We start from the raw sequence: 23117 nt of genomic DNA, 5'->3' as shown, positions 1-23117 counted from the left end.
CATCGGAAAACACATGTATAATTACATATTGCTTTTGTGATTAATCATTATGCTTTAATTATGTTCAATTTGTAACAATGAAAATATGCCCTGCATATCAGATATTTACATTACGATTCATAACAGTAGCAAAATCACAGTTATGAAGTAGCAACGAAAATAATTTTATGGTTGGGGGTCACCACAACATGAGGAACTGTATTAAAGGGTCGCGGCATGAGGAAGGTGGAGAACCACTGCTCTAGTTCCTTTAGCACCTGTGCCCTCAGGCTGCTCCCTAGGGAAAGAGCAGTCCTAGGCACGAGTTGTGGCTCCAGACTCAGGAGGGGGCTGCGGTCTGCAACCACGCAGGAACCTGCTGCGCTGCTGCGAGGGGCACCGACCTCTGCGGCTCCTCCCCAGGCCCAGCGCGCCAACGGTCTGTCCTGTGTCCCCCCTGGGGTGGGAGCTTCTGGGTTGGAGGCTGCTCCCCTGGGCCGTTGGTTCTCAAACCCAGGCACACCAGATCACCTGGGCGCCCTGACAAGCCTCCACGCCTGGGATCCCTGGATCTCTGGGTGGGGCCAGGGCAGGAGCCAGGAGCCGTGTGGGCACCCAGAGGCCAGGACCTGCCAGGGTTTCTAGGCACCAAGAAGGCCCAGGGGCCCAGGCGCTTTAGCTTGGACAGGATCAATAACCGTCACCAGCATTTATTGAGGCTCTTCTCGTGCCCAGCAGCCCTTACAAACACCCTGACAGGGAGTGCTGTCGGCCCTCATGTGGGGAGAGAGGAAGTGGCAGGGTTGGAACTCGACCCCAGCCAGGGAGCACCTGTCATCTGGGAGGGAAAGGGCTTCCCCAGGGAGCTCTCCCCCCTCGGACAAAGGCAGAGGATAGGGTCCTCAGACACCTGTCTCCTGGGATACACGCAGGCAGCTCTGACCTCGCAGCCACTGCTGTTTTAGAGACAAAGGAACCTCCTGGCCTCCCTCTTCCTCCAGACAGAAGCTTCTGGGGGTTTGGTCACTGCCCGGCCTGAGGCTGCTTTAGGTGAGGTTTTTTAAAGAAATCCTGGGGTGGGGTGGGGAGAAGGGAACAGAAGAAAACAAACAAAAGAAACAAAAGAAGTCCTGGAGCTGCCCTGGGGCCTGTCCGGTCCTCAGGTGGCTGCCCGCCAGGAGGCTCTGTAGTAGGGATGTCTGAGGTGGGGGTGGGGGTGGAGAACCGGTGCACGGCCCACTGCCTAGAGCAGGGGGACCCGGGAGGACTCCCACAGGCGCTGGGCCAGCTCGCCCGCCTGCTGCACCAGCACATCTATGGGGATGACTGACAGATGGAGGGCCAGCAGCTCATGACACCTGACGACCTCGGCCGGGTGGTCCTTGCTGTAGTAGCGCAGGAGCTTCCTACGGGAGGGAGAGGGGACAGGATTCAGAAGCAGCCCCGGCACTCCCCCCTGGAGCCAGGGGCTCTTTGGCACCTTGCAGACAGTCCCCTCACCAGTTCCAGCCCAGGCCTGCGAGGCCTTCCCTTGCTGACCTCACCGTGCGAGGCTCAGCCCCAGGCTGCCTCGGTCCATCCCTCCAGTTCCCAGTCCTGTGTGGGGCCTGCTGACGGAGCATCCTCGCTAAGAGCCACAGAGCCAGCAGGGAAGTCCTGGGACCCAAGGGCAGATGTTTGCAAATGCTGCCAAGAGGGTGCCAACAGCAGGATGGGCAGAAACCCAAATGTTTCCCACTCACTTTCTCACTGGATGCTGGCCCCGGCTGTGAGGGGCCTCTAACAAGAGTTTAGAGGTTCTTGGGGGGCATCCTGACATAGAAGCTGCTCCCCTATGTGGGAACTGTTACTTATCACCCAACATCTGTGCACCCATGGCCCCAACAGGGTACATAAATCTGTCACCTGTAGTAGTCTCCTCCCAGCATGCCCACGGGCGCCACGTCATCGGACAGGACAGGCACCTCGATTATCTGGAGCTTGTGCCCCTGGGAAGGAGGAAGAAGGCCTTGCTTGGAGAGGTGGTGGGTGTGGTGGGAAGAACATGTGGGTCAGACACACCGGGTTCAGGGCCTGGCTCAGCCCTGCCTGGGGTGTGCTCGGTGCTGGGAAAACCGGGGACCTCTTTCTACTGTTTTCTCATCTGTGAAGTGGGGATAACAAAAATCCCAACGAACAGCAGAGATGATGGGTGTAAAGTTCCGAGCACCGTGCCTGGCACGTGGGAGCTCTCCTTCCCGTCAATGACGACCTGGTCACCATGCTCAGGAGGGCCACTGGAGGGTGACCAGGGAGGTGCCGTGAAGAGCAAAGCATTACCAACAGGCCCGTCTCCCTTTGAAAGCACCGGGCATTCCCAGGGTTGCATCTGGAGGGGAAGGGAACCAAGGTCCACCGGGCACCCCCTGTGTGCCAGGCCATCACGGCGCCTGCCCAGCACCAGGAGGTACGCTCGGCCAGACTTCACACTGGGCCTCCCCACCCTCAGCTTTACCTCAGCCCATTGCCCCGGGGGCCAACCAAGCACACGAAGCTGTGCCTTGCTCTGAAGCTAAGGACAAGGTCATACACACATTGGGAAGTTCTGAGACACAGAGCAAAGATGGGAGCCTACAGGTCCAAAGAGCTGAGCCTGGGTTCTGGCTTCATCACCTATGACCTCAGTGACCAGCCGTGGTGTTTGATCTCCAGTGGGTAGAATGGGTCAAAGATACCGGCCTCAACCATCGCACAGGGCTGTGCGGCTGGGAGAACAGTGGTGAGAGACTCCAATAACGTCACTGAGGAAAGGGACGGGCCATCACCTCAGAGTCACCTCTCGCCAAGAGCAGAGAGAGAGTAGGGCATGGGGACAGGGAGACAGGAGAACGGGGACCAAGGGCATGTGGCGGTAGCAGAAATGACCTTTAGAAAGCTGGAATAATGATTAACAGTGACAAATGAGGAGAAAACAAAGTGAAACAGAAAATGAAAGAGTGGGGGAGGGAGGGAGAGCAAAAGGGGAAGGGAGAGGGAGAAAGAGAGGGGGAGGGAGAGAGAGACATGGGGACAGCAGAGAGTAATTTTCCAGCCATGTCCATACACTGCAGTAACAGTGAGGTCTAGAGAACCAGCCAGGAGGCAAGAGATCCAAGCTATACTGTCAGCTGTACTCGGGCAGGCTGGTTAACTGCTTTGAGCCTCCGTTTATTCACCTGTACAATGGGAACAACAGTGTGCCATGCTTTTTAAGTGCAGTGGGTGATGCTGGGGCATCACTGAGGAGGCACATGATCTGAGCAGCCTTTCTCACACAGGGCATGCGTCCCTCTGTTCTCACGTTACCTGAAGTTACTAAATGCTGCCTTGAACAACAGCTGGGTGGAGGAACACAAAGCCGGTGGGAAAAGGGACCTCTGAGGTCCGGGTCCCACCAGCATTGCTTATCTGTCAGCTCCACCAGGGACACGAAGAGATGGAGAGACAGCCCGCACACCGTCCACGAGAAAGGAATGAGTGCCAGGCAAGGAAAGCTGCACCCACCATCTCGTTCTGGAACCACAGGAAGTAGGAGCAGAAGAAGTCCCCCTCCCGGAACAGCAGCGTGGTGTAGCCCTTCTGCAGGTATCTGCGCGCCCGCCGGATCAGAGACCAGACCTGGGGAGAGGAGGGGAGCGCTCGCACCACCCTGACAGCGGACAGCTCGGCTGGCCCTCTCCCCATGGCAGGGGCAGAGCTCGGCTCTGGCCTCCAAGGGCAGAAAAGTACCCGGAGGAGGAGCTGCTCGAAGGCCTCTCCTGCTCTTCTCTCCCTAGCGCCCAGGCACAGCCCTGGCTCAGAGCAGGAGCTCAGCAATAAATCCATGTTGGGTGGACTACCCCTCCAGTTCCCATGACGATAAAATAGATGTAAAAGCACTTTATATAATGTCACCATACACTCCAGCTATAAATGAGTAAACTCATCATTCAGGCCAGAAACTAGCCAAAGTCAATGTTAACACAGGAGGAGATAAAGGGTGGCCGCCTGGAACCCCTCCTGCTGTCTAGGGCCGACCCCTCCCGGGCGGGGAGCCTCTGGCGTAGGTTCTAGGCCGGGAAGGTGTTAGTAAGGTGTTTGAGCACCGAGGGCACCCTGACCCAGAACCTCTGCTCCAAAGGTGAGGTCCTAAGGAGGCTCACCAAGGGGTCTGATGGAAACGTGCTCTCGGACTACGCAACTTAGGCCCACCACGTACTCTGGCCTCATTCAAGGACTTCCTGACGCTGCTGTGAGCTGAGGGGAGGCAGCAGGGACAGCTTGGGGCTGGGAAAAGGCCTGATGAGCCCTCTCACTGAAAAGCTGAGCGGAAGGCACACAGGGTTCACTCCGAACCTGACCACAATGCAATGTCTAATTAAATCTGCAAACAAATGCATGGATTTGCTATGTTTTCAGGAAAGCAACTTGACAACATGTATCAATAACCTTAAAAACATTCCTCCCACTTGACTTAGTCATTCCATTTCTGGGAATCCACGGTGCGAAAGTAATCAGAGGTGAGGACAAAGACGGATGCACACAGGTGTGTGCTGCGGAATTATTTATAGCAGCGAAAGCCTGGAAACAGTCTCCATGTTCGACATCGGGGAAATGGCTAAGTAAATTATGTTACATTCCCATGATGGACTCTTGTGGAGCTGTTAAAAATCATGTTTATAAAGAATTAATGACATGAGGAAATGCACGGACATAAAAGTGAAAATGTGGTAAACACAACTGCATAGACAGAAAGCGCTCAACTACATCAACCTGCACAGGAAAACAAGGAAATTAATGTACCACGGGAGCCAACTCTCTGGAAAGAGCGATGGAGATGGAGAAGATGATGATGGTGGTGATGATGGTACCAGTAAATATGCAATAAATTCTGTTGTGCTGCGTACGGTGCTAAGTACTGTACGTGCATTTGTAATATTTGTCAACAGTGTCACTATCCTCTTTTACAAACGAGGAAACTGAACTTAGGCTAAGTAACACCCAGCCACATAGTGGGAACTGGTTTTCAGCACAGGCCTCTGACGCCCATCTGCTCTGGGCCACACTTTATTTGGGTGCAAAAAGTGGGTGTGTCTCTGTGTGTACGTAGTGTAGAAGGTGGCAGAGGTCCTCCCTTCTCCCGACTCAAAATACGAGTTTGCCATGAAGAAGAGTCAGTTAAAGAGAATGAATCCCCAGAGAATGTTTCCTTAGCAGAAACCATCTAGTTTTAAGTTCTGACAGTCAAAGTGGCTAAGCTGTGTTTCTTCGTTTTGTTTAACTCAATAAGTTCTTAATGGACACCTATTTACGCCAGGCGCTGTGGCCGGCCTGGCCACGTCTTCCCTGACCTCCCTGCCAGTCTCTGCTAATCCAGGACATTAGCCAACACTCAGGAGGGTGCCCCCGGCATTGATCAAGGCTGATCAGGGCCCTGGGGTGACAGAGACAAGCTGCTATGAGGTGCCTGCGGGGCTGGGCATAGGTGCTGAGGAGGAAGAGTAGGGGTTAAGGTGGGGCGAGCTCCTGAGCCTCGGGAGCCCTGGGAGCAGGGGGCCCATCCCTCCCAGGCAGGGCCGAGGCCAGCACGTCCTATCTGATGGGCAGTGAAGAGTGCCCAGCTGGGCAGCAGTTACCTTGGTTCTGACAAAGGCAGCCAGGGGCCCCTTGCCCAGCTCCGACGAGGCCCTTTCACTGTGGCTGAGAGAGGGGGCCACCATCTGGCCGGTCGTGCGGTCCACGTAGATGAAGTGCACCAGGCCCGGGAAGTCCTCCAGGTAGGTTCAGGTCAGAGTCAAGGTGCTGTAAGCCAGGACCAGGGAGGTGCTTCTCTGTCCCTGATCCAGTTCCATAAGGCTAAGCAGTGGAGTCAGAGGCCAGGCCTGCCCCTCCCGCAGTTAACATTTCAGCCGACCCCTAGGACGCCCTCTCCCAGACCTCTCTTTACCTCCAAACCCAAACCCCTAAAAGTTCTAAGATGCAAGTACAATGGATCCCCGACGTTGGCACATTTAACCCGGGGAGCTCTGGATGCAACGGGAACATGGTATGTTCATGTTTTATGGTCTTCATGAGGGATGCATTTAAAGTATACACACGATGAGGCTGGTGGAGAGGAGACCGCATGGGTGATGGGTGAGCCTAGCTGACCGCCACCCCACACACCTCACCGTGACTGTTCATCTCTCACCTCAGAGGCTGGAAGGCTGGGAACAGACCCCACGGAAGGGCAGTGGCTGGTGCTCTGCCTTCCCTCTCACCTGCACACTGGAGACAGACATTGCAGGCGGCTGGAGCCCAGACCCTTTGGAGATTTCATACAGGCAACGCTGCTTTATAGGAAGTTCCAGGGAAGATCAATGTTCAGTAAAACCAGTGGTCCATAATAAGAGGGTCTGATACACCTTGGACATGGTTTCTAAAACAGGGATACACATTCTGTGCAGGCCTTCTCAGAGCCGTCCTGCCTGCTGTGAACTGTGACCGCCAAGGAGGACATGGCTCTCACCCCGCCCCGCCCCCAGGACCTCCGTCCCTCGAGGAATGCCCGTCACCACTTTGCTGGCGGCACCACCGACATAAGTGAACTCTAAGGCTCTTAAGAAGTAACTTTGGGACACCAGGGGCTGCTGAAATTTCAGCCTTGGAGCGTTCCTGCGGACAGGCACCTGGCACTATTGCCTGTTACTCAGAGAAAAGAAACTGAGGTGATGGAAGGTATATTCTCCATCCCACAGCCGCAGTCCTTCCGAGTGGGCAGGCGGAGGGACAGGCGGACAGGAGCGCTCCCCCGGGCGGCGCGGGGCTCAGACATGAGGATATGACACCATGGTGACGTTCCTCCTGCTCTTCACCAACAGGAAGTCCTTCCAGTCCATCAGCTTTTCTCTGTGGGAAAGCAGGGAGCGGGGGCTTGGGGAGGTGTGCACCCGCCCACCCTGCCCACCCAGGGCCAGCCCCACACTCACTGCATGAGCATCTGGACCTGGTCCTGCAGGTGCTGGGCTAGCTGTGGGCCTCCGCGGCTCGGAGCTGTGCTCAGGAAGCTCAGACGGTAGATGGCGCAGAGCTGCCGCTTCATCTTCCCGCACAGCTGGAGCAGCCTGGCCAGGAGGTGAGAGCGTCACGGCGGGCAGGGCCCTGGGAGAAGGCACCGTCCCCTGTGGGGGCCACCTGACCCTGCACTGGCAGACGCAGCAGGGACAGCACCGCATCCCGCATCCTGCACGGTCACCAGGCACTGATGACAGGCGCGGGTGGCGAAGCGCGCCTCACCCTGGTGACCCAGGAGACAGCTTCCTTCCTAGTCCTCCCAACACGCTGCTCCATGCGCTTGGATGCCGTTCGTGGGATCGCGTCCAACTTCACGGCTTATTTCCCAATAAACGGGGAGTGACGTGTTCGAGGCTGCACTGAAGCGGAGCTGAAGCTGGGCTGGAACCCAGGCTGTGTGTCCCCGTGTTGGGTCCTCACGGGCCTGCACTCAGACTCTAGCCGATCTGCTTCCAAACCTCCCTCCAGCGTCCGCAGCTGGACCCCCTCTCCCAGGACCCCCGTCTCCTCAAAGGCACCTTCCTGAACATTCTCTCCCTCTTGGCCTGGAGGCAACTTGCCCCTCTGTCCAAACTTGCTCCCCCCCACCCAGACCCCACAACTCACTCCTGCGACGAGGCGGGGTCACTTCTGGAGAAGGCCTTGGTCTTGAACTCCTGCCAGGTGCTCTGCAGGGGCAGGGGACCGGTCAGCGAGGCCCAGGCTCCGAGGGCATCCTCTGAAGGCTTACTTAGGCCCCGCACACACGTGCCCTCGCACAGCCAATGTGGGGTCCCGGCAGGACCCCGCTCTCTGCACCCGCTGTGCACCATGTTCTACTCTTGGCAGGTGTTCATTTCAAAAGCACTTTCCATGTGCTGGGCCCACTGCCTGGCTGGCAAAGACACGCAAACGAATGCTGCCAGTGACAGGTGAGTGACTCGAGGGGGCACTGACGCTGAGAGGAGGCTGGGCATCACCCTACAGAGGACCTGCACCCTGAGGCGGTGCCGCCGAGATGCCGGGGTCACTGAGAGACGCTGAGCAGCTGCCGGCTGCTCTGGCGGAGACTCTGGGTCTGAGGCTGGGCCTCCTCCAATCCTTCTGCTCATTTCAGGTCAACTGTGCGCAGCCACAGTGACGCTCAGTTCCTCACACTGACCCAGCCTCCACCCCACTTCCTGCTGGGCTCCCCTCCCCTGTGCCCCCGTGAGACCTGCCACCCTGTGAGGGGTGGGGGGGTGGAGTGGCCCCGTGAGACCTGCCACCTTGTGAGGGCGTTGGGGGCAGACGGACGGCCTTTCCTGAGTCCGGGAGGCAGGCTCTGGCTCCCCGAGACCTTGGCCAAGTCGAGATCTAAGTCCCTCAGTTCCCTCCTCTAAAAAAATGGGAATTATGATTCGTGCTCTGCCAAACTTACATGAACGTGTTCTGAAAATGTCAAGTGCCGTGAGTTTTTGCTACAAGTTCCTAACGGGGAAACAAGGATTGCAGACCCCGGTGGGGCAGAGGTGGACGGAACAGCCCTGCACCCAGCCGGCCCTCTCCCGGAGGCAGGCGGATGAGGACCAGGCCTCACCTGAAGCTCCTGTCTCCCGCGATTCTTGACGAACTTGTCCATCCTCTGGCGCAGGTCCCCGATGAGCGGGTGGGACCGCAGGGAGCTCCGGGCCTCCTGGCCCTCCTTCAGCTTCTTCTCCAGCAGGGAAAACCCGTCCAGCAGCTGGTACAGGGCCAGGGCCAGCGGTGCGCTGGGGCTCTATGGGAGGAGGCAGCAGGCAGGGGGACGGGCAGCCACGGGGCAGGTGTCCGGGCCCAGGGAGCGGGGGCAGGTGGGGGTGCTCCTACCTTAGTCAGGAGCACCATGTTGATGCCCGGCCACAGGGGCAGGCAGTACATGGTGTGGGGCACCATGGGGCAGTAGACCTCTTTCACACTGGCATCCAGGAAAATCCGTCTGGGGCAGGAAGGTGCTGGGAAGCCGGGCATCAGCGTTTGGAGTGTGTCTTCTCCTATCTGTGGAGGAAGAGGGGCTGTGGTGGGAGGGGGCGGGGGGCCCGCTGGCCTCCTCCCCACCTTGGATCCCCCACAGCGGCCCATTCGCCGTCTTCACTGAGAACCATGAGGAGCCAATGTTTCAGCTCCAAGAAGTCCCAGCTCTCCCGTCCCTGCATGTGCCGAAACAGCCCTGCAGCCCCGGTTCCAATGTCGGTCTCTCTCTCAGCTTCTCTGGGCCTTTCCGCCCAGAGGCAGGGCTGCGTGCCAAGCAGGAGCGGTGGGTAGAGAAGAGACGGAAAAGGCAGGAAAAACAGACAAGGGTGGAGCGAGGGCAAGAGGCTCCCTCCCCGTGTCTTCACAGAGATGAAGGCATTAAAAGTTAAGTCAGTCTCATTTCAACCACCCTCAGAGCGCCCACCGGGGGAAACCGAGGCACTGATGACTAAATGAGCAAGACTCCCGCCTGACAGAGGCTCTAAGAAAGCGTTAGTGGTAAAAGCAGAGAAGTGAGGAACTCGTTACAGATGCCACCAAAACCTTCTGTGAGGACGGCACTGCAGTCGTATGATGACAGCAAACGCTGGACACCATGTGCTGCCGTTTGGGGCTTTGCTAAGTGAGGAACAGCCCACGCGATGGACCGCAGTGCTGACCACACTGCTAGGAGGGCCCAGCAAAGGAGAAAATGCTTAAGGCAAAAGTGTAATGAAATACATTAGGAAGAGAAAAATATACATGCAGTGTGTGTGTGTGTCTGTGTGTCCTGAGAGAGAGTAGTCCTTTTCCATACTTTACTTTCGTATTTCCCAATTTTTCTACAATGAATATATTTACATTTTCATCTTTAAAAAAAACGTTAAAAAGTTGGACTTTCACTCTCCAGTGAGGAGTGGAGATTTCTCAGGAGTTGAGGTCTCCCTTCACCCCCCCCACCCCCACCCCCCGGCTGAGCTGTCCCGGCACTGACAGCCCAGAGGTGGCAGGCGTTACTCAGAGGGGGAACCCCAGAGTCCCCGGCACTCACTGCAGCATCTGGATCAGCTGGTACCCCGGGCCATCCCCTCCCCCCAAAAACTCACCTGGACCAGGGAGTCATCGGTGGGTGGGGTTCCCCCATCCATCCAGACGGTGCTACCTGCAGGCCACAGGCAATAAAATAACATAAATAATTGGAAACTATAAATAATGGTGCAATAGCACATCAGGAGGGGTGGGTGGAGCAGGAGTGCCCCCACCCCAGCTACTCGCAGCACCTGGCGGGGCAAGCACTCAGTATGGGCCGGAGGGGCACTGCCCTTCCCGTCCTATCCCAAGCCGGCAAGTGCAGGCGAGCTCTGCAATACCAGGGCCTGGCCGGGGAAGAGAAGCTCCCCCCAGAGCCAGGCGCTGGGAGCCAGTGCAACGCGGGGGCACGCTCCTCAGCCCCTCCTTCCCCCTTGCTTCTTCCCCCTTGCTTCTGCCCTCTGCCCCTTCAGGCCCCTACCTGGCTGTAACAGTGCCTCACCACTAGGGGGCAGCACACGGTCTACATGTCCCCATTTGTTCAGTCAATCAGCAAACTTTTACTGAGCACCTACTGAGTGCTGGGAATTGAGCTACATTTTCCTTCCCCGTACAGCTCACAAAAACCTACGGAACCCACCACATACTGGAAATGTTATATGTTTGTAATAATAGTGTTCTCTCAGAGTTTATTGCAAACGACTATCATTTATAACCATGTTTCTCTGGGGGAAGTCTGTTCCTGTGTCTCACACACCTGATTGACAAATGGATGAGTGCAACTCGCGCCATCTGTAAGCTGTGAGTTCTGTGCACTGTGGAATGGCATTATTTACAGCTCTGAGGCATAAAAAACTAACCGCTGAGAGGAAGGGGCGAGGAGGAGGATCGTGATGAGTGAGGGAAGGGAAGCCAGCGATCACCCCAAGTGCTGCTTCCCAGTGTGTTCTGGGCTCACGGAGAGGCTCAGAGGACAGCTATGACCCTGGGCTCAGAGGAATGTGCAAGCACAAGTGACCGGGGACACGCCCTCGGGGGCCCCTGGCTCCTTGCTGCCCCTCCAAGGACCTGAAGTGAAGAACGTCTAACCCAGCAGGTTTTAACTGTGGCTGCACATGAGACCTTTTAAAAATCCTGATGCCGAGGCCACGCAGTTTAATTAATAAACTAAGTTTTTATTTTATTTCTGTTGTTTACCCACATACTTTAAAAACAGGTCAGATATAAACTATAGAGACTGAATATTTATATTTTAAATCACTGTGCTTGAAATCAAATGATTACTACTTAATTTTAATGACCTGATTACTTATTAATTACAAAAAAGAAAGAGAAAGCAGAAAATACACAGACGAGAGATGAATTTTTAAATGGCATCAACGTGTCATAAACAGTTTAGTGATCACTTGAGTGGCCTTCACAGCCCCTGAATTCAAGCTGGAGCCAGGAGGGCAGACAGAGGGGTTGCTGCAGACGGTGTCCCATACTCTAGAAATTCCGGCGTCTGTGCCTGGGCCCTTACAAGGCAGGGGGTCCACTGAACCCCAAGACAGACTCCCCAGGGCTGCCACCTGGCATATTTCTCCTTCCACCCTTCCCCTCCCCGCCACCCCCCCAGCCCTCCCCTCCCAGGTCTCACCTGAACCTGAACTCCGCTCCCCTGGGGAAGGAGCAGGGGTGAAGTACTCCTCAGGGAGGGAGAAGCTGTCTGTCTCCTGGGGGGAGAAGGGGCAGCTTGGGCTGAGGGCTCAACCCGGCCCCGCCCCTCCCCTCCCCTCCCCTCCCCTCCCCTCCCCTCCCCTCCCCGCAGGCACACGGCACATACCGTCCCTGTGGAACTCCGGGCGGGGCCGGAGGAACGGGGGCGCCAGGCCTGCTGCACGGGGATGTTCTGGCTGCTCTGCAGCCTCCGTGGGGAAGGCTGTGACAGGCACAGGAGACGCGGTTAGAGCATGTCTGACGGGCTCCTCCCCACGGTCCCCACTCCCAGCACTTCACAGCCCAGCCACCGAGCAGAGGCACAGGTGCGACTGGCTCCACCGCGAGGCCCTGGTGTGGCCTCACCTTCCACGGGTGTTTCAGTCCCAGGTGGTCTAGTCTTTCTCCAGAACCACTGACATTCCCTCACGCTGACATCCAAACCACTGACGAGCAGGAGGAGGGTGACGGTGGGGGGCACACTTCCTGAGTCCCCCCGCCCCCGGCATTGCTGGGCTCTAGGAACCTGCCTCCTTTATTCCTCCAAACAACCCTGGGAGGTAGATGGCATCGCTGTCCCACTGCACAGATAAGGCCGCTGAGGCTCAGAAGGGGGTAGGATCGGCCCCGCTCACATAGCTAAGTGGTGAAGCAGGGACTATCTGACTCCAGAAATCTGCACTTTTAACCACATGCATTCCAGAACTCTCCTTCTATCTGAAAGCAGCAGGAAAGGCAGGCCCAGCCACAGGCCCAGAACTGTGACTCAGGAGCCCCGGCCGCCCCAGCAGCTGCCGGCACCCCGCGGACGGGCTTTCCACGCGTCCCGATGGCCTCCCGCTGCCCAGAGGCTGCCCGAGACCTGAGTGTCGTCACCGTCGTCCTCCTCCGCGGCGCTCTCGCTGGGGTAGAGGTCATGGACCAGCAGGATGAGGGCCAGCAGGTCGGCTGGGCGCAGGGAGCTGGCACTGTGGCTGCAGAGAGAACGGGCGGCTGGTTGGCACGTGCCCAGTGCCCTGGGGGGCAGTGGACGAGGACAGCTTGGGTTGTGGAGACACAGGCATGGTCCCGACCCCCCAGGAGTTTATGACTGCTCCAGCGGATTCTCCCTTTTTGGAGAAAGGCAGGGTGTAGATAAAATTAGCTCATCAGTTTTTAAACTAAAACTTGATTGTGTTAAAAATAATTATCAATGGGGAACCACCGGGGACCAGGAAGTCCTAAATTCTGACTCTGAGACAGTATTCCCGGGAGAAGTACTTCAGAGAGAGACTGAGCTGAGAGGGGCTGAGGAATCTAAGAATCCGAGAAGCTTCATGGGAGAGCCGGTTCTGGAAGGTTTTCTTGGCCGGGGAGGTGGGGACTGTCAGACGGGTGAGCGCGGGGCCAGGGCCTCAGCTCACCTGGAGTAGAAAGCCAGCAGCTTGGAGTGCACGAGCAGGAAGGCGTGCAGAGCCTCCTCGCCGGCCCGCGCGGGGCTGGAGTTCACGGCCTGGACCACGTGCCGCTCCAGCGCCTCGATGCACAGCTCACAGAGCTGGGGGTGAATGAGCCGCTCCACGGCCTGGCCACGCGTGGGAGGAGAGGAAGCCGCGTCACCCGCCACCCTCTCCTGCTCCGGCCCTGGCTGGGGGGTGCACTCCCTCAGTCCACACTGAGCACACACACTGGGAACAGGGAGCTCAGACCAGCACGGATCCGGCCTCACTAGAAGCTCCTGTGTTTGGGGGTCTGCCTGTGCCCTCACTCGTGAGAGGGATCAAAACCCGGACCTACAGCTGCACGGCCCCTCTGACCTGACCCCCCTGGGCCCGAGGACCCGCACCCACGTCACCTCCACAGCGAAGCTCTGCTCCCGCTCGCGCAGGCGGCCGTGGGTCCGCAGCAGGCTCTGGAAGTGCTCCCACACCTGGACGCGCTGCTCCGTGTCGGGGGGCCGCAGCCTGGGGGAGAGCACGAGGGCGTGAGAAAGCTGGCTGTCCCCCGTCAACCGTGGGGCGCAGCCCTAGGTCCCGGGCAGGACCGGCAGAGCTCCAGTGACCTGACCAAGTCACAGGCAGAGGCTGCGAAGCACAGAGGGCCGTGTTGGGGCCATGCCCTCGGCGTGGGGAGGAACCAGGGGCCGGCGCCTGAGAAAATCGCTGCCCTTCTCAGCTCTCACACGCAGACGTGACACGACCCCAGCTAGAGGCCCAGGGAAGTGCAGGAAGGAGCCAAGGCCCCGGTGTGCACGCACGGCCTGGCCTCAGGAGGGTGCTGGGCAAATAAACGCCTGGATGGACCAGCCATGAGGACTCACTCCTTCCGGATGAGCTGGCCGTCCACGGTGACCAGCCCGAAGTGCACCTCGAACAGGAACTTGAGCACACGCAGCTTCTGCCGCAGGTCCCCCTCGGCCTCCGTGCCGTCGCCGTTGATGGCGATGAACAGGCATTCTCCGAACTGTGGGCACAGCGGGCTGATGTCAGCCAGCCCCGGGGGGCTCCCTCACCTGCCCTGATCCCTGGGGACAGTGAGGGGACGATCGGGTCCCAGGGAATTTTGATAAGACTGCCCATGGAGTCCAGGGAGGAGGAACACGGGCCCCAGGACCACACTCTCACCAGCTGAAGGACGTAGAGGTAGCTGCCATCTTCTGTGGAGAAGCAGGTGTACGTGTCTGCGAGCTTCTCCAGCATTGTCATGGAGGAGATGATGACTGGGGCCAGGAGGGTGCTGAGCTGGTCCTCCAGGGCAGGGAGCTGCAAGACGGGGAGAAACCCCGCTGGAGTGGGCCGGCCACTGGGGACAAAGAAATGGACGGAGCCGGCCTGGCCACCAGGGTGTCCGCAGCTCAGGATCTGCCTGGGAGGGTATCACTGTTCTGACACTGAGGGAGCGGAAAGACATTGCCTCAAACCTGGGGTGTCCTTAGGAAGGCCGGGAAGGGCTGGCCACCTCACTGTGCTGTTTAGGCCCCGAAGGTGGAAGGGAACGCGAAGGGAGGAGGCCATGCTCCCACAGTGCAATGCTTGGGCATTTGATGGCGAGCTGGCCAACTCGAAGAGCATTCGCTGCGTGGCGCTCGGCCCGTGCCCTCTGCAGCAGAAAGCCTGCTGTGGGGCAATGCAGCCTAAGGAAAGGGGTCAGAGAGCGGGCACAGACCCAGGTGCAAAGATGTTCACTACAGCATTGTTTATAGTACAAGCAGCTGGGGGAAAGGTAAGCGTCTAGTACCAGAGGGACATTAAATAAGTAACAGCTCATCTAAATGATGGAAGAACAGAAAACCACTTAAAGCAGTGGAGTGTTTCAATGATGTGGAACATTCCTCCATATTGCAGTCAATGTTATGTTTTAAAAAAAAAAGGTGCGGCCCAACGGGCGTGGCTCAGGGGTTGAGCATCCACCCATAAAACAAGAGGTCACGGTTCGATTCCGTCAGGGCACATGCCAGGGTTGTGGACTCGATCCCTAGTAGGGGACGTGCAGGAGGCAGCGATAATTCCCTCTCATTATTGATGTTTCTCTCTCCCCCGCTCCCTTCCTCACTCTGAAATCAATAAAAACACATTTTTAAAAAATGGTGTGAAAGTTTTGTATTTTAAACTGTATAAAAAGCATTAAAAATATTAAGAAAGTCAACACTGTTAAATTTATTCTGAGTAAAGGGACCTGTGAGTGACTCTTCCTTCTACTTTTTCTATAGTTCTGCACTTCCTCTATTTCCATTACAAGCACACTTTTACTTTTATAAGCTCTTCCCCCACCCATCCTCTCTGCCCTCCCAACTAAGGAACAAAACAAACAAAAAAAGATGGACAAATTAGTCGAGAATCTGCAAATAAAATGGGATAAGGCCAGTGGCATGGCCTCAGCTGAAACTCACAACACTGGAATGCAAGAAGGGAGGGAAACGCTGGCCTGCCCCAGCTGATTCCGGGAGATCTGACTGCGATATGGAGAGAGCAGAGTCCCGACCTGGAGCCGGTGAGATCTCCAAGGAGCTGAGGAAGCCCTTGCCTTGAGAAGCCAGAGGCCGTGTGCAGCGTTAACATATGAACTGAACACAGCATGCCGTGCGGCTCATTTTCTCCCAACGTCTCAACATCAGGAGCCAAGGTCTGTGCCCAGCGGCTGCAGAACCTGCCAGTGAAGCTTACACAGCGGCTGCTTCTCATCATGCAGGTCCCAGCTCAGACAGCCTCTCGCCTGACCACCCTCAGGCCACCCTGCCCCAGTCACTCCCCATCTCACACCCGGTTTAAGTGCTTCTGACCATTCATCACTCCCTGAACTCACGGTGCTTACTTGGTTCACTGTATGTCATCCCTTTTTAGCCCCTAATTACATGAGAGCAAGGTCACATTCACTGCTTTACCCCCAGAGGCCAGCACACAATAATAGGTTCTCAATATTTGTCTGGATATCCCTCCAGATAGGCAAATGTTGAATTATTCACGTACCATAATTTTCTAGAACTGTCATGAATGAATTATATCAATAGAAAAGTCACTTAAAAATCTAGAGTGTGTACAGCAACTCATGTTAAAAGTAGTTTTTTCTGCAGGTGTAGCAAGAATTTTTTCTGGGGGGGGGGAGATAAAAATATTTGGTGTAGGCAGAGTGTGAGGGGACATTCTCATCCTAGTTGGTAGAATTATAAAGTGTACAATATCTATGGCTTTTGAATCGATGTTTCTGTACTTAGGAATCTATCCCAAGGAAATAGTAAGATGTGGGGTAAAATTCAAGCACAAGTGCTCCCTACAGTAATAGTTACAGAAAACTAGAAGTGATAAGCAAGCCCAATATTGAGGAAATAGTTAAATAAATGCACGCTTTTATCCATACACAGGAATATGTTTCCATGAACATTTATGCTTTTGAGAATATTTAACAAAATGGAATAAGCTTTAGATATGATGGTAAGTGAAAAAAACAGAAAACAAAACTGTAAATGTGGCATGATCCCAACTACGGTATATATAAAATCGACTGAGCGTTGTCCTATGCACCAAGAAGTTGCTGGTTCAGTTCCCAGTCAGGGCACATGCCCGGGTTGTGGGCTCAATCCCCAGTGTGGGGCTTGCAGGAGGCAGCTGATCAGTGATGAACTTTCATCATTGATATTTCTATATCTCTCTCCCTCTCCCTGCCTTTCTGAGGTCAATAAAATGTATTAAAATAAATAAAATGTAGAGTGAAAATAATTAAGTGAAAATAATCTGAGTTTTAATAATAAAGTGTAAAATGGGATGTTCACATGCAAAAAAAAATTTACTTTAATCTATACCTGACTCCATATTAAAAAATTCAAAATGGATCATTAGACCTAATATAAAACCTAAAACTATAAAATTTCTGGAAGAAAATACCGGGAGAACTCTTCGTGATCTTGGGTTGGGTAAAGATTACTTAGATATGGCATCGAAAGCATGATTCATAAAAGCAAAAAGAAAAAAAAAGGACAAATTGAAGTTATCAAAATTAAAAACTTCTGCTCTTTAAAAGACACTATTAGATGGATGCAAAGATAAGACACAAATTGGAAGAAAATAACTACAAAACATCTATCTCCTTGGATTTACATCCAAAATACATAAGAAATAATCAACCCAATAAACTGGCAATAGATTTGTACAGTTCATTAAAGAAGATATAAGAATGGCAAATAAGCACATGAAAAGATACTCAAAATCACTAGTCATTAATGAAAATTAACACACAATGAGATTCTGTCATGAACAAATTATATTAATAGAAAAGTCACTTTCTATTACTGATCAGAATGACTAAGTAAGTTTACAAAGAGTGACCACAGTGGGTGTCAGCAGGCTACTGAGGACACGGAAGTCTCACATCCTACTAGTGGACTAGTAGATGGTACCACCTCTTTAGGAAAGCTGGGCAGTCTCTTAAAAAGTTTAACATACACTGACATGATCCAGCCAGCTACCCTAGGGATTTCCACGACAAGCCAGTGAGAGCTGCTTTACTGTAAGTCAAAACTGGAAACATCCCGCATGTTGCTCCCACCAGCAGGTAAGTGGCTGAACCAACTGTGGCGCATGGTGAAGACAGACCACAGCTCAGCTGCGGACGGGGATGAACGGCTGAGACACACACAGTACAAGAGGGACGAGCCTCAGTCAGGCTGCGTGAAGGAAGCCAGACCAAACCAAAACCAAACCCAGCCGGTACCCACTGTAAGAATTCATCATAAAGGTCTATAAATACAAACTCACGACAGACAGCAGATCTGTGGTTGGCCAAGTTGGGGGAGGTGAAGGAAGCTCACAAATTTGGGGGATGGTGGCTATGTCCATTTTATTGATTGTGATGGAATTGCAGATATGTATAAAGTATATCAGACTGTACACTTTGAGTATGTTCAGGTTATAGTATGTCAATCATACCTTAATATAGCTGTTATAAAAAGTAAGGTGTTAAGATTATGCTAAGCTTTTTAAGTAAAGAAACTGGTGAGATCAAGTTTCTCTGCTGTGCGATTAAAATTCTACCTCCCCCTGCCCTCACTTAGCCAGTCAGCCCTGGGGGAAAGTAGGGGTGGGAGGTGCGAAGGGATGCTGGGCCACACACTGTCCTCGGCCCCCGCCCTGGAGGGCGGGCAGGTTCTCCTGCCCCCTGTCCTCCTGGTAGCTCCGTGTTGTCCCCTCCCGTCCATCCACACTCACCTCTTCTCCCTCATACTCCGACTGCCCGAACTTCAGCCGCAGACTCGCTTCAAACTCCTCATCTGTCCAGTAAAAGAGGACCTCTGCCCCCTCTGTGGCCACCAAGACGCACTTCATCTGCCAGGGAGAAGCAAGGTCAAGGCTGCCTCCCAGCCCCACATCCTTAAGCTCGGCCTGAGTGATGAAGAGGATCCTAACCCCAGCAAACATCTATGAGCCCTTCCTGGGCACCAGGCACCACGGCCGGCCTCCGGGTGTTACTTCTCCACACCCTCTCAACCACCTGGTAAAACAGGAACCTTCAGTTCCTTCCGTTTCACAGAGCACCATGTGGCACAGCTGGAAGTGGCAGAGAAGGGATCCTGTCTAAGGCCATGGCTGGGGCTCTTCCCTGTGTCTTCTGACCCCTGGGACCAATCGTGAGGAAGGACCCAGCTCTCGATCTGGACACGAGTCCCCTGCACGGGGAGGCAGGCAGTCCCCGGGCTCAGGGCAGACAGAGTCTGTGCCGGAATGGAGGGCGGCTACGGAACCTCCCTCGGGGCAGGCCAGAGGTATGTTTGTCCTCAAATCAAAAAACAGCCACAAAAGGCGAGCTTCGAAGCCCACCAGGAGTGGATTCCGCACAATTTCATTCACATGTTCTTGCTCTGGGTGGAAACAGAGGCTCCCCACCTTGTCCACGTTCATTCTCACACCTGCTTAGCTGCTGAGTCTGCAGCCACATCCTCCAGTATCTCTGGCCCTTTCGAACCTCCTTCCCCACCACCTCCTTCCCCATGTACTCTCTGTGCCACACATTTTAAGGCTTAATTATAGAAAATGTGTTTTCGTATCCACCAACTGGCCGATTCTTAATTCAGAGCTCCCTGCACTGTGTCTTGGCCCCCTGGGTGCAGCAAGACGTCGAGCCGCTCAACCCCGGAGAAGCGTGCCCAAGCCTGGTCAGGCCAGAGCTCTCAGGTGGTGCGTGCGGCTCAGAACCCCCGAGGAACTTCACACCTTCTCGTGTGCCTCAGTGTGCCACACGGACATGATCACGTTGCCCCTGTGCTAAGACATGACACGGATTAGGAAGGAAGCTCTGAGTCTTCCGTGAGTGGAGGTTCAGCTTCCTCAATAAGATCGTAGCATTTCGAGGTCTCAGACCCCTATCCCCTATCTGAGCAGCTTAGTGGTACTTATTGAATTCCCTCCAAATCTCCAGTTGGTTTATCAACTCTAACGCAGAGCACCCGGCCTCAAGGTGTTTCCAGCCTATCCCCGCGGAATTGCTAAGCACCAGGCAGGGGCTGGGAGAAGACGGAGTGTGAAGAGGTTGCTGGACGAGGGCAGCTGGACCTGGAAGAGGTGCCGGGACTCCCAGGCCAGCCTGATGTGGGGGTGGGGCATGGTGCGCTATGGAATGATGGCTGTGGTCCACAGCAGAGAGCCCCTGGAGGCTGGTAAGGCTGTGGGAAAGGTGTGCTGCCCACAGATGGGTGAGGTCAGGTTATGGAGGCAGGTCACCTGGTGTGGGGTCCTGAGGGCCCACTCCTTGGTGGAGGCCAGGAGAAGTGTAGCCTAGAGACACAGCCGACCCTGATGACTGCCTGGATGCGAGGGAGGACGGAGAGAGTAGGCAAAGGTGACAGCAGGGGCTGGGGAGAGGGCTCTGCAGAGCCTGGGAGAGCTCAGTCACTGCCTGCCTCCTCTGTCCACCTCCCGCAGCCCCAGAGTGGGTGCTGCCTGCCTCCGGCTGCCCCAGGTATGGCGGAATCATCTACCTTGGTAAGGAGCACAGCGGAGCTTCCCGACAGCCAGCGGTTCAGAGAGGGCTGCAGTGCACAGACTCTGTGACCAGCTCATGGAGAGCAGCATAGCATTCCGGGTCCTGCAAATGCTTAAAACAGAGAGGTCATGAGGGCAAGCAGTTCTGACTGTGCCAGTTCCTGGGAGTGGACAAGGTGGCGAAGGACTGACTGTGTGGTCACAGCTCTCGCTCTGGCTCGGAGGCAGTCTGCTCAGTACGTTTTCCCCACAGCCAGGTGTCCGAGTGCCCTGTACCCCTCCACCCCCAACCGTGAACAACTGGAACAGGACATAGCAGGTGCCCCACAAGCATGAATTCCCACCCTCTGTTTCCCTCCAAGCACTCTCACTTCCCTGTGGGTCATGCAGAGCCGCGGTGTGGTCAGCAAACCCACTCCAGTCCCAGGAAAACGGAACCTGACCCCTGGTTCTAGTTTTGGCTTTGCCAAGGCCCTTAAACCTCCCTGAGCCTCAGACTCGGCTGGGAAAAGGAGGAGAAATCCCTGCTGCACTTGCCTAGAGGTTATAGCGAGAGTCGGGGGTCACCTGGCAGGAGGGCCCTGACATAGAGGTGTGTGTGTGGGGGAGAAGGGGGTCTTTATTCTTATTTCCCAGGTGCCCTTCATCAAACAACGGGATGAACGAAACTGGCTGTAGGTCCTTCACATTTTGATGGTAAAAGGCGGGAGTAATGTAAAGCTTTAGCTCAATGAGGAGGAGGCAGGGAAGGGCTTTCAAGGCTCAGCATTTTTCGCTACAGAACTGAGCCTCGCTACAGGACCGGGTGACTGGGCTTCAGACCACATTCCCAGGAAAATGGGAGTGTTTCCTAGCGAACATTCGGTTGTACTTTTGTTATTCCAAACGGTAGTCAGAGGCCCTGTTCTCTCTCCCCTGCGCTCAGGAGGGAACGCGGGACTCCGTGCAGCTCTGCCCGCGCCCCTGGCCCCCGTGCCCCTGGGCACCGTCCTCCTGCGGCAGCTCCGTCTACGCCCGGCCCTGCCCCGCGGGGCGCAATGGGCACCTCGCCGCCGCCGCGGGCTCCCGACCCCGCAGCCTTCCATCGGCCCCGCACTCGCCAGTGTGGACAGCGGTTTCACCCCCAAGTCCCCTCGCACCTCACAGCTACCCTGGGGAGAAGGCCGGGCTGGTGGCACCCGCCCCACTTCGGAGCTGCAGGAACTTGGGCTCCGAGAAGCGAAGCGACTGGCTGCTCGGCCACGCGGGGGGTGGGTGAGCTGGGGTGCGGCCCGCGCCCACGTCCGGGGGGCCGCGCGTCCCGAGGCAGGTCCGCCGCACCACGGAAGAGGGCAGCCGAAGGACCGCGCCGGAACAATTAGGGGGGGCCCCCCACCCTGCGCGAAGCACCGCCGCTCAGCCGTCCGCCCCGGCGCGCTTCCGGGTGGGACCACGTGACTTTCCACGTGACCGCCCGCCCGGCGGCTCCGGGGCGGTGCAGTGGGCTCGGGTGGGACGCTCCGCCCTGGAGCACGGGCTCCTGCGGACCCGGGTCCCCTTCCTGTTGTCGTTGAGGGGGGCGCCCCGGCCCAAAGCATCGGGGGTGCCGCCCACAGCGCTCAGGGCCGCGTCCCGCACTGTGCCAGCCCGTCCCCTGGCCTCAGTCCCAGCGGTGCCCCACGGAGGCACCGGGAACAGCCCCATTTAGCTTCATTCCGCAGAAGAGGAAACTGCGGCCTAAAGATAACCGCTTGCTGCGGGGGCCCAGTTGGGTGAGGAGCCAGGCCCCCCGGCTCCGGGCTGGCCCTTGCCCACGGAGGGGCTTTGCTTCTGGGCTGCGCTTCAGCCCCGGCAGGAGCCGCCGGTTTCCCTGGCCTCCCGGGGAGGGGACAGCCTGCGGGAGGGCCCAGCTGCCCCCAGGGGCACCCCGGAATTTCTTCGTCCATTGCGGGGAGGGGCCTTCACATTAGGGGCTTTGTTTTGCACCCGAGTTCGCAAGATTTTCTTAAATTGTGCGTGTGCTTGTAGAGGCTGAAGGCGGGGAGAGCGGAGGGAGGTTATGGAAGGGACTACGTCCCCACCAAGTCACCCCTCAGTGTCCTGGAGTCTCTCATAGGAGCTTTGAGCGCAGCCCAGGAGGGATGACTTTGAGGGACTGTGTAGGAGAGCACCCCCTCTCCCCGTCCCGCCAGAGGCAGGGGCCAAGAATTAATGCCTCCACCACCTTCAGACAAAGCAAGCATCACTCCTCCTCCCCTTCCTCCATTCACTGCCCCTCCCTGGCAGCCCACCTTAGGGCCCAAACTCCCCATCCATAGCACAGAGCCCCTCCGCAGGCACTGTCTCCGGTCCATAGCTGAGGTCTGCGGCTGTGCACTCTATCCTGTTATTTCCACTCACCATGTTTCTCTTTTGTGTCAGACTCTTCATAAGCATGAATTTCAGTGATTGAATAAATGTCATCAAGTGGATTTGCTATTTATTCTCTCCCCCCCCCCTCCCGCCCCACTAGTCCATTTCCCATCAGCATTGTATGAGGGCTCCAATTTCTCTACATTTTCGCCAAAGCTTGTTGTTTTTTAACAGCCATCCTCATGGGTGTGAAGTGGTATCTCATGATTTTGATTTGTATTTCTCTAATGACTAATGACATTCAGCATCTATTCATGTACGTTGCAGCAATTTATATGTCTTTGGGAAAATGCCTACTCAAATCCGTTGCTCATTTTAAAATTAAGTTAATTCTCTTTTTATTATTAGTTTTAAGAGTTCTTTATATATTCCGGATACGAGTCCTTTATTTCATACATGATTTGCAAAAATTTTCTTCCATTATGTGTTTTTTAAAAATCTTTGTTGTTGAAAGCATTACATATGTACCCTTTCCACTCCCCCCCCCCCCATTGACCTCTTCCAACCTGCCCCCACCACCTGCCCCAGGACTTCACCACCCTATTGTCTCTGTCCATGGGCTATGAATATATG

The 23117-nt window shown here is 55.6% G+C and overlaps 1 protein-coding gene across 6 annotated transcripts; it reads right to left on the bottom strand.

Moving 5' to 3' along the window:
- Positions 1-673: 673 nt before the first annotated feature.
- On the bottom strand, positions 674-21473 carry HPS1 (HPS1, biogenesis of lysosomal organelles complex 3 subunit 1). 6 transcript variants are annotated; one of them, XM_006089951.3, is made up of 20 exons: positions 21293-21473; positions 20150-20265; positions 18384-18500; positions 14310-14447; positions 14006-14148; positions 13541-13649; positions 13110-13270; positions 12569-12680; positions 11834-11929; positions 11648-11723; positions 10086-10141; positions 8857-9024; positions 8588-8767; positions 7636-7697; positions 6945-7079; positions 6799-6864; positions 5613-5757; positions 3502-3615; positions 1885-1967; positions 674-1385 (listed from the first exon to the last, which is right to left on the bottom strand). In XM_006089951.3, the coding sequence occupies exons 3-20, from the start codon at positions 18498-18500 to the stop codon at positions 1223-1225; spliced, it is 2124 nt and encodes a 707-aa protein (XP_006090013.1). In that variant the 5' UTR covers positions 20150-20265; positions 21293-21473; the 3' UTR covers positions 674-1222. The 6 variants fall into 6 exon arrangements, with proteins under 6 accessions (XP_006090013.1, XP_014312373.1, XP_023610622.1 ...); XM_014456887.2 differs by having other exon boundaries at positions 20150-20256; XM_023754854.1 differs by lacking the exon at positions 1885-1967.
- Between the last annotated feature and the right edge of the window lie 1644 nt (positions 21474-23117).

The sequence above is a fragment of the Myotis lucifugus genome, unplaced genomic scaffold (genome assembly GCF_000147115.1).
Source record: "Myotis lucifugus unplaced genomic scaffold, Myoluc2.0 scaffold_66, whole genome shotgun sequence".
Lineage (NCBI taxonomy): Eukaryota > Metazoa > Chordata > Mammalia > Chiroptera > Vespertilionidae > Myotis > Myotis lucifugus.
This window is presented reverse-complemented; position numbering and strand designations above follow the sequence as displayed.

Excerpts from the sequence above, each read along its gene's own strand:
- HPS1 (XM_006089951.3), bottom strand. The coding sequence starts at position 18,500 with ATGAAGTGCGTCTTGGTGGCCACAGAGGGGGCAGAGGTCCTCTTTTAC. Across the intron at positions 8,768-8,856 it reads ACATGGTGCTCCTGACTAAG|AGCCCCAGCGCACCGCTGGC; the intron begins GTAGGAGCACCC and ends CTCCTCCCATAG. Across the intron at positions 3,616-5,612 it reads CTGCCTTTGTCAGAACCAAG|GTCTGGTCTCTGATCCGGCG; the intron begins GTAACTGCTGCC and ends TCCTCTCCCCAG.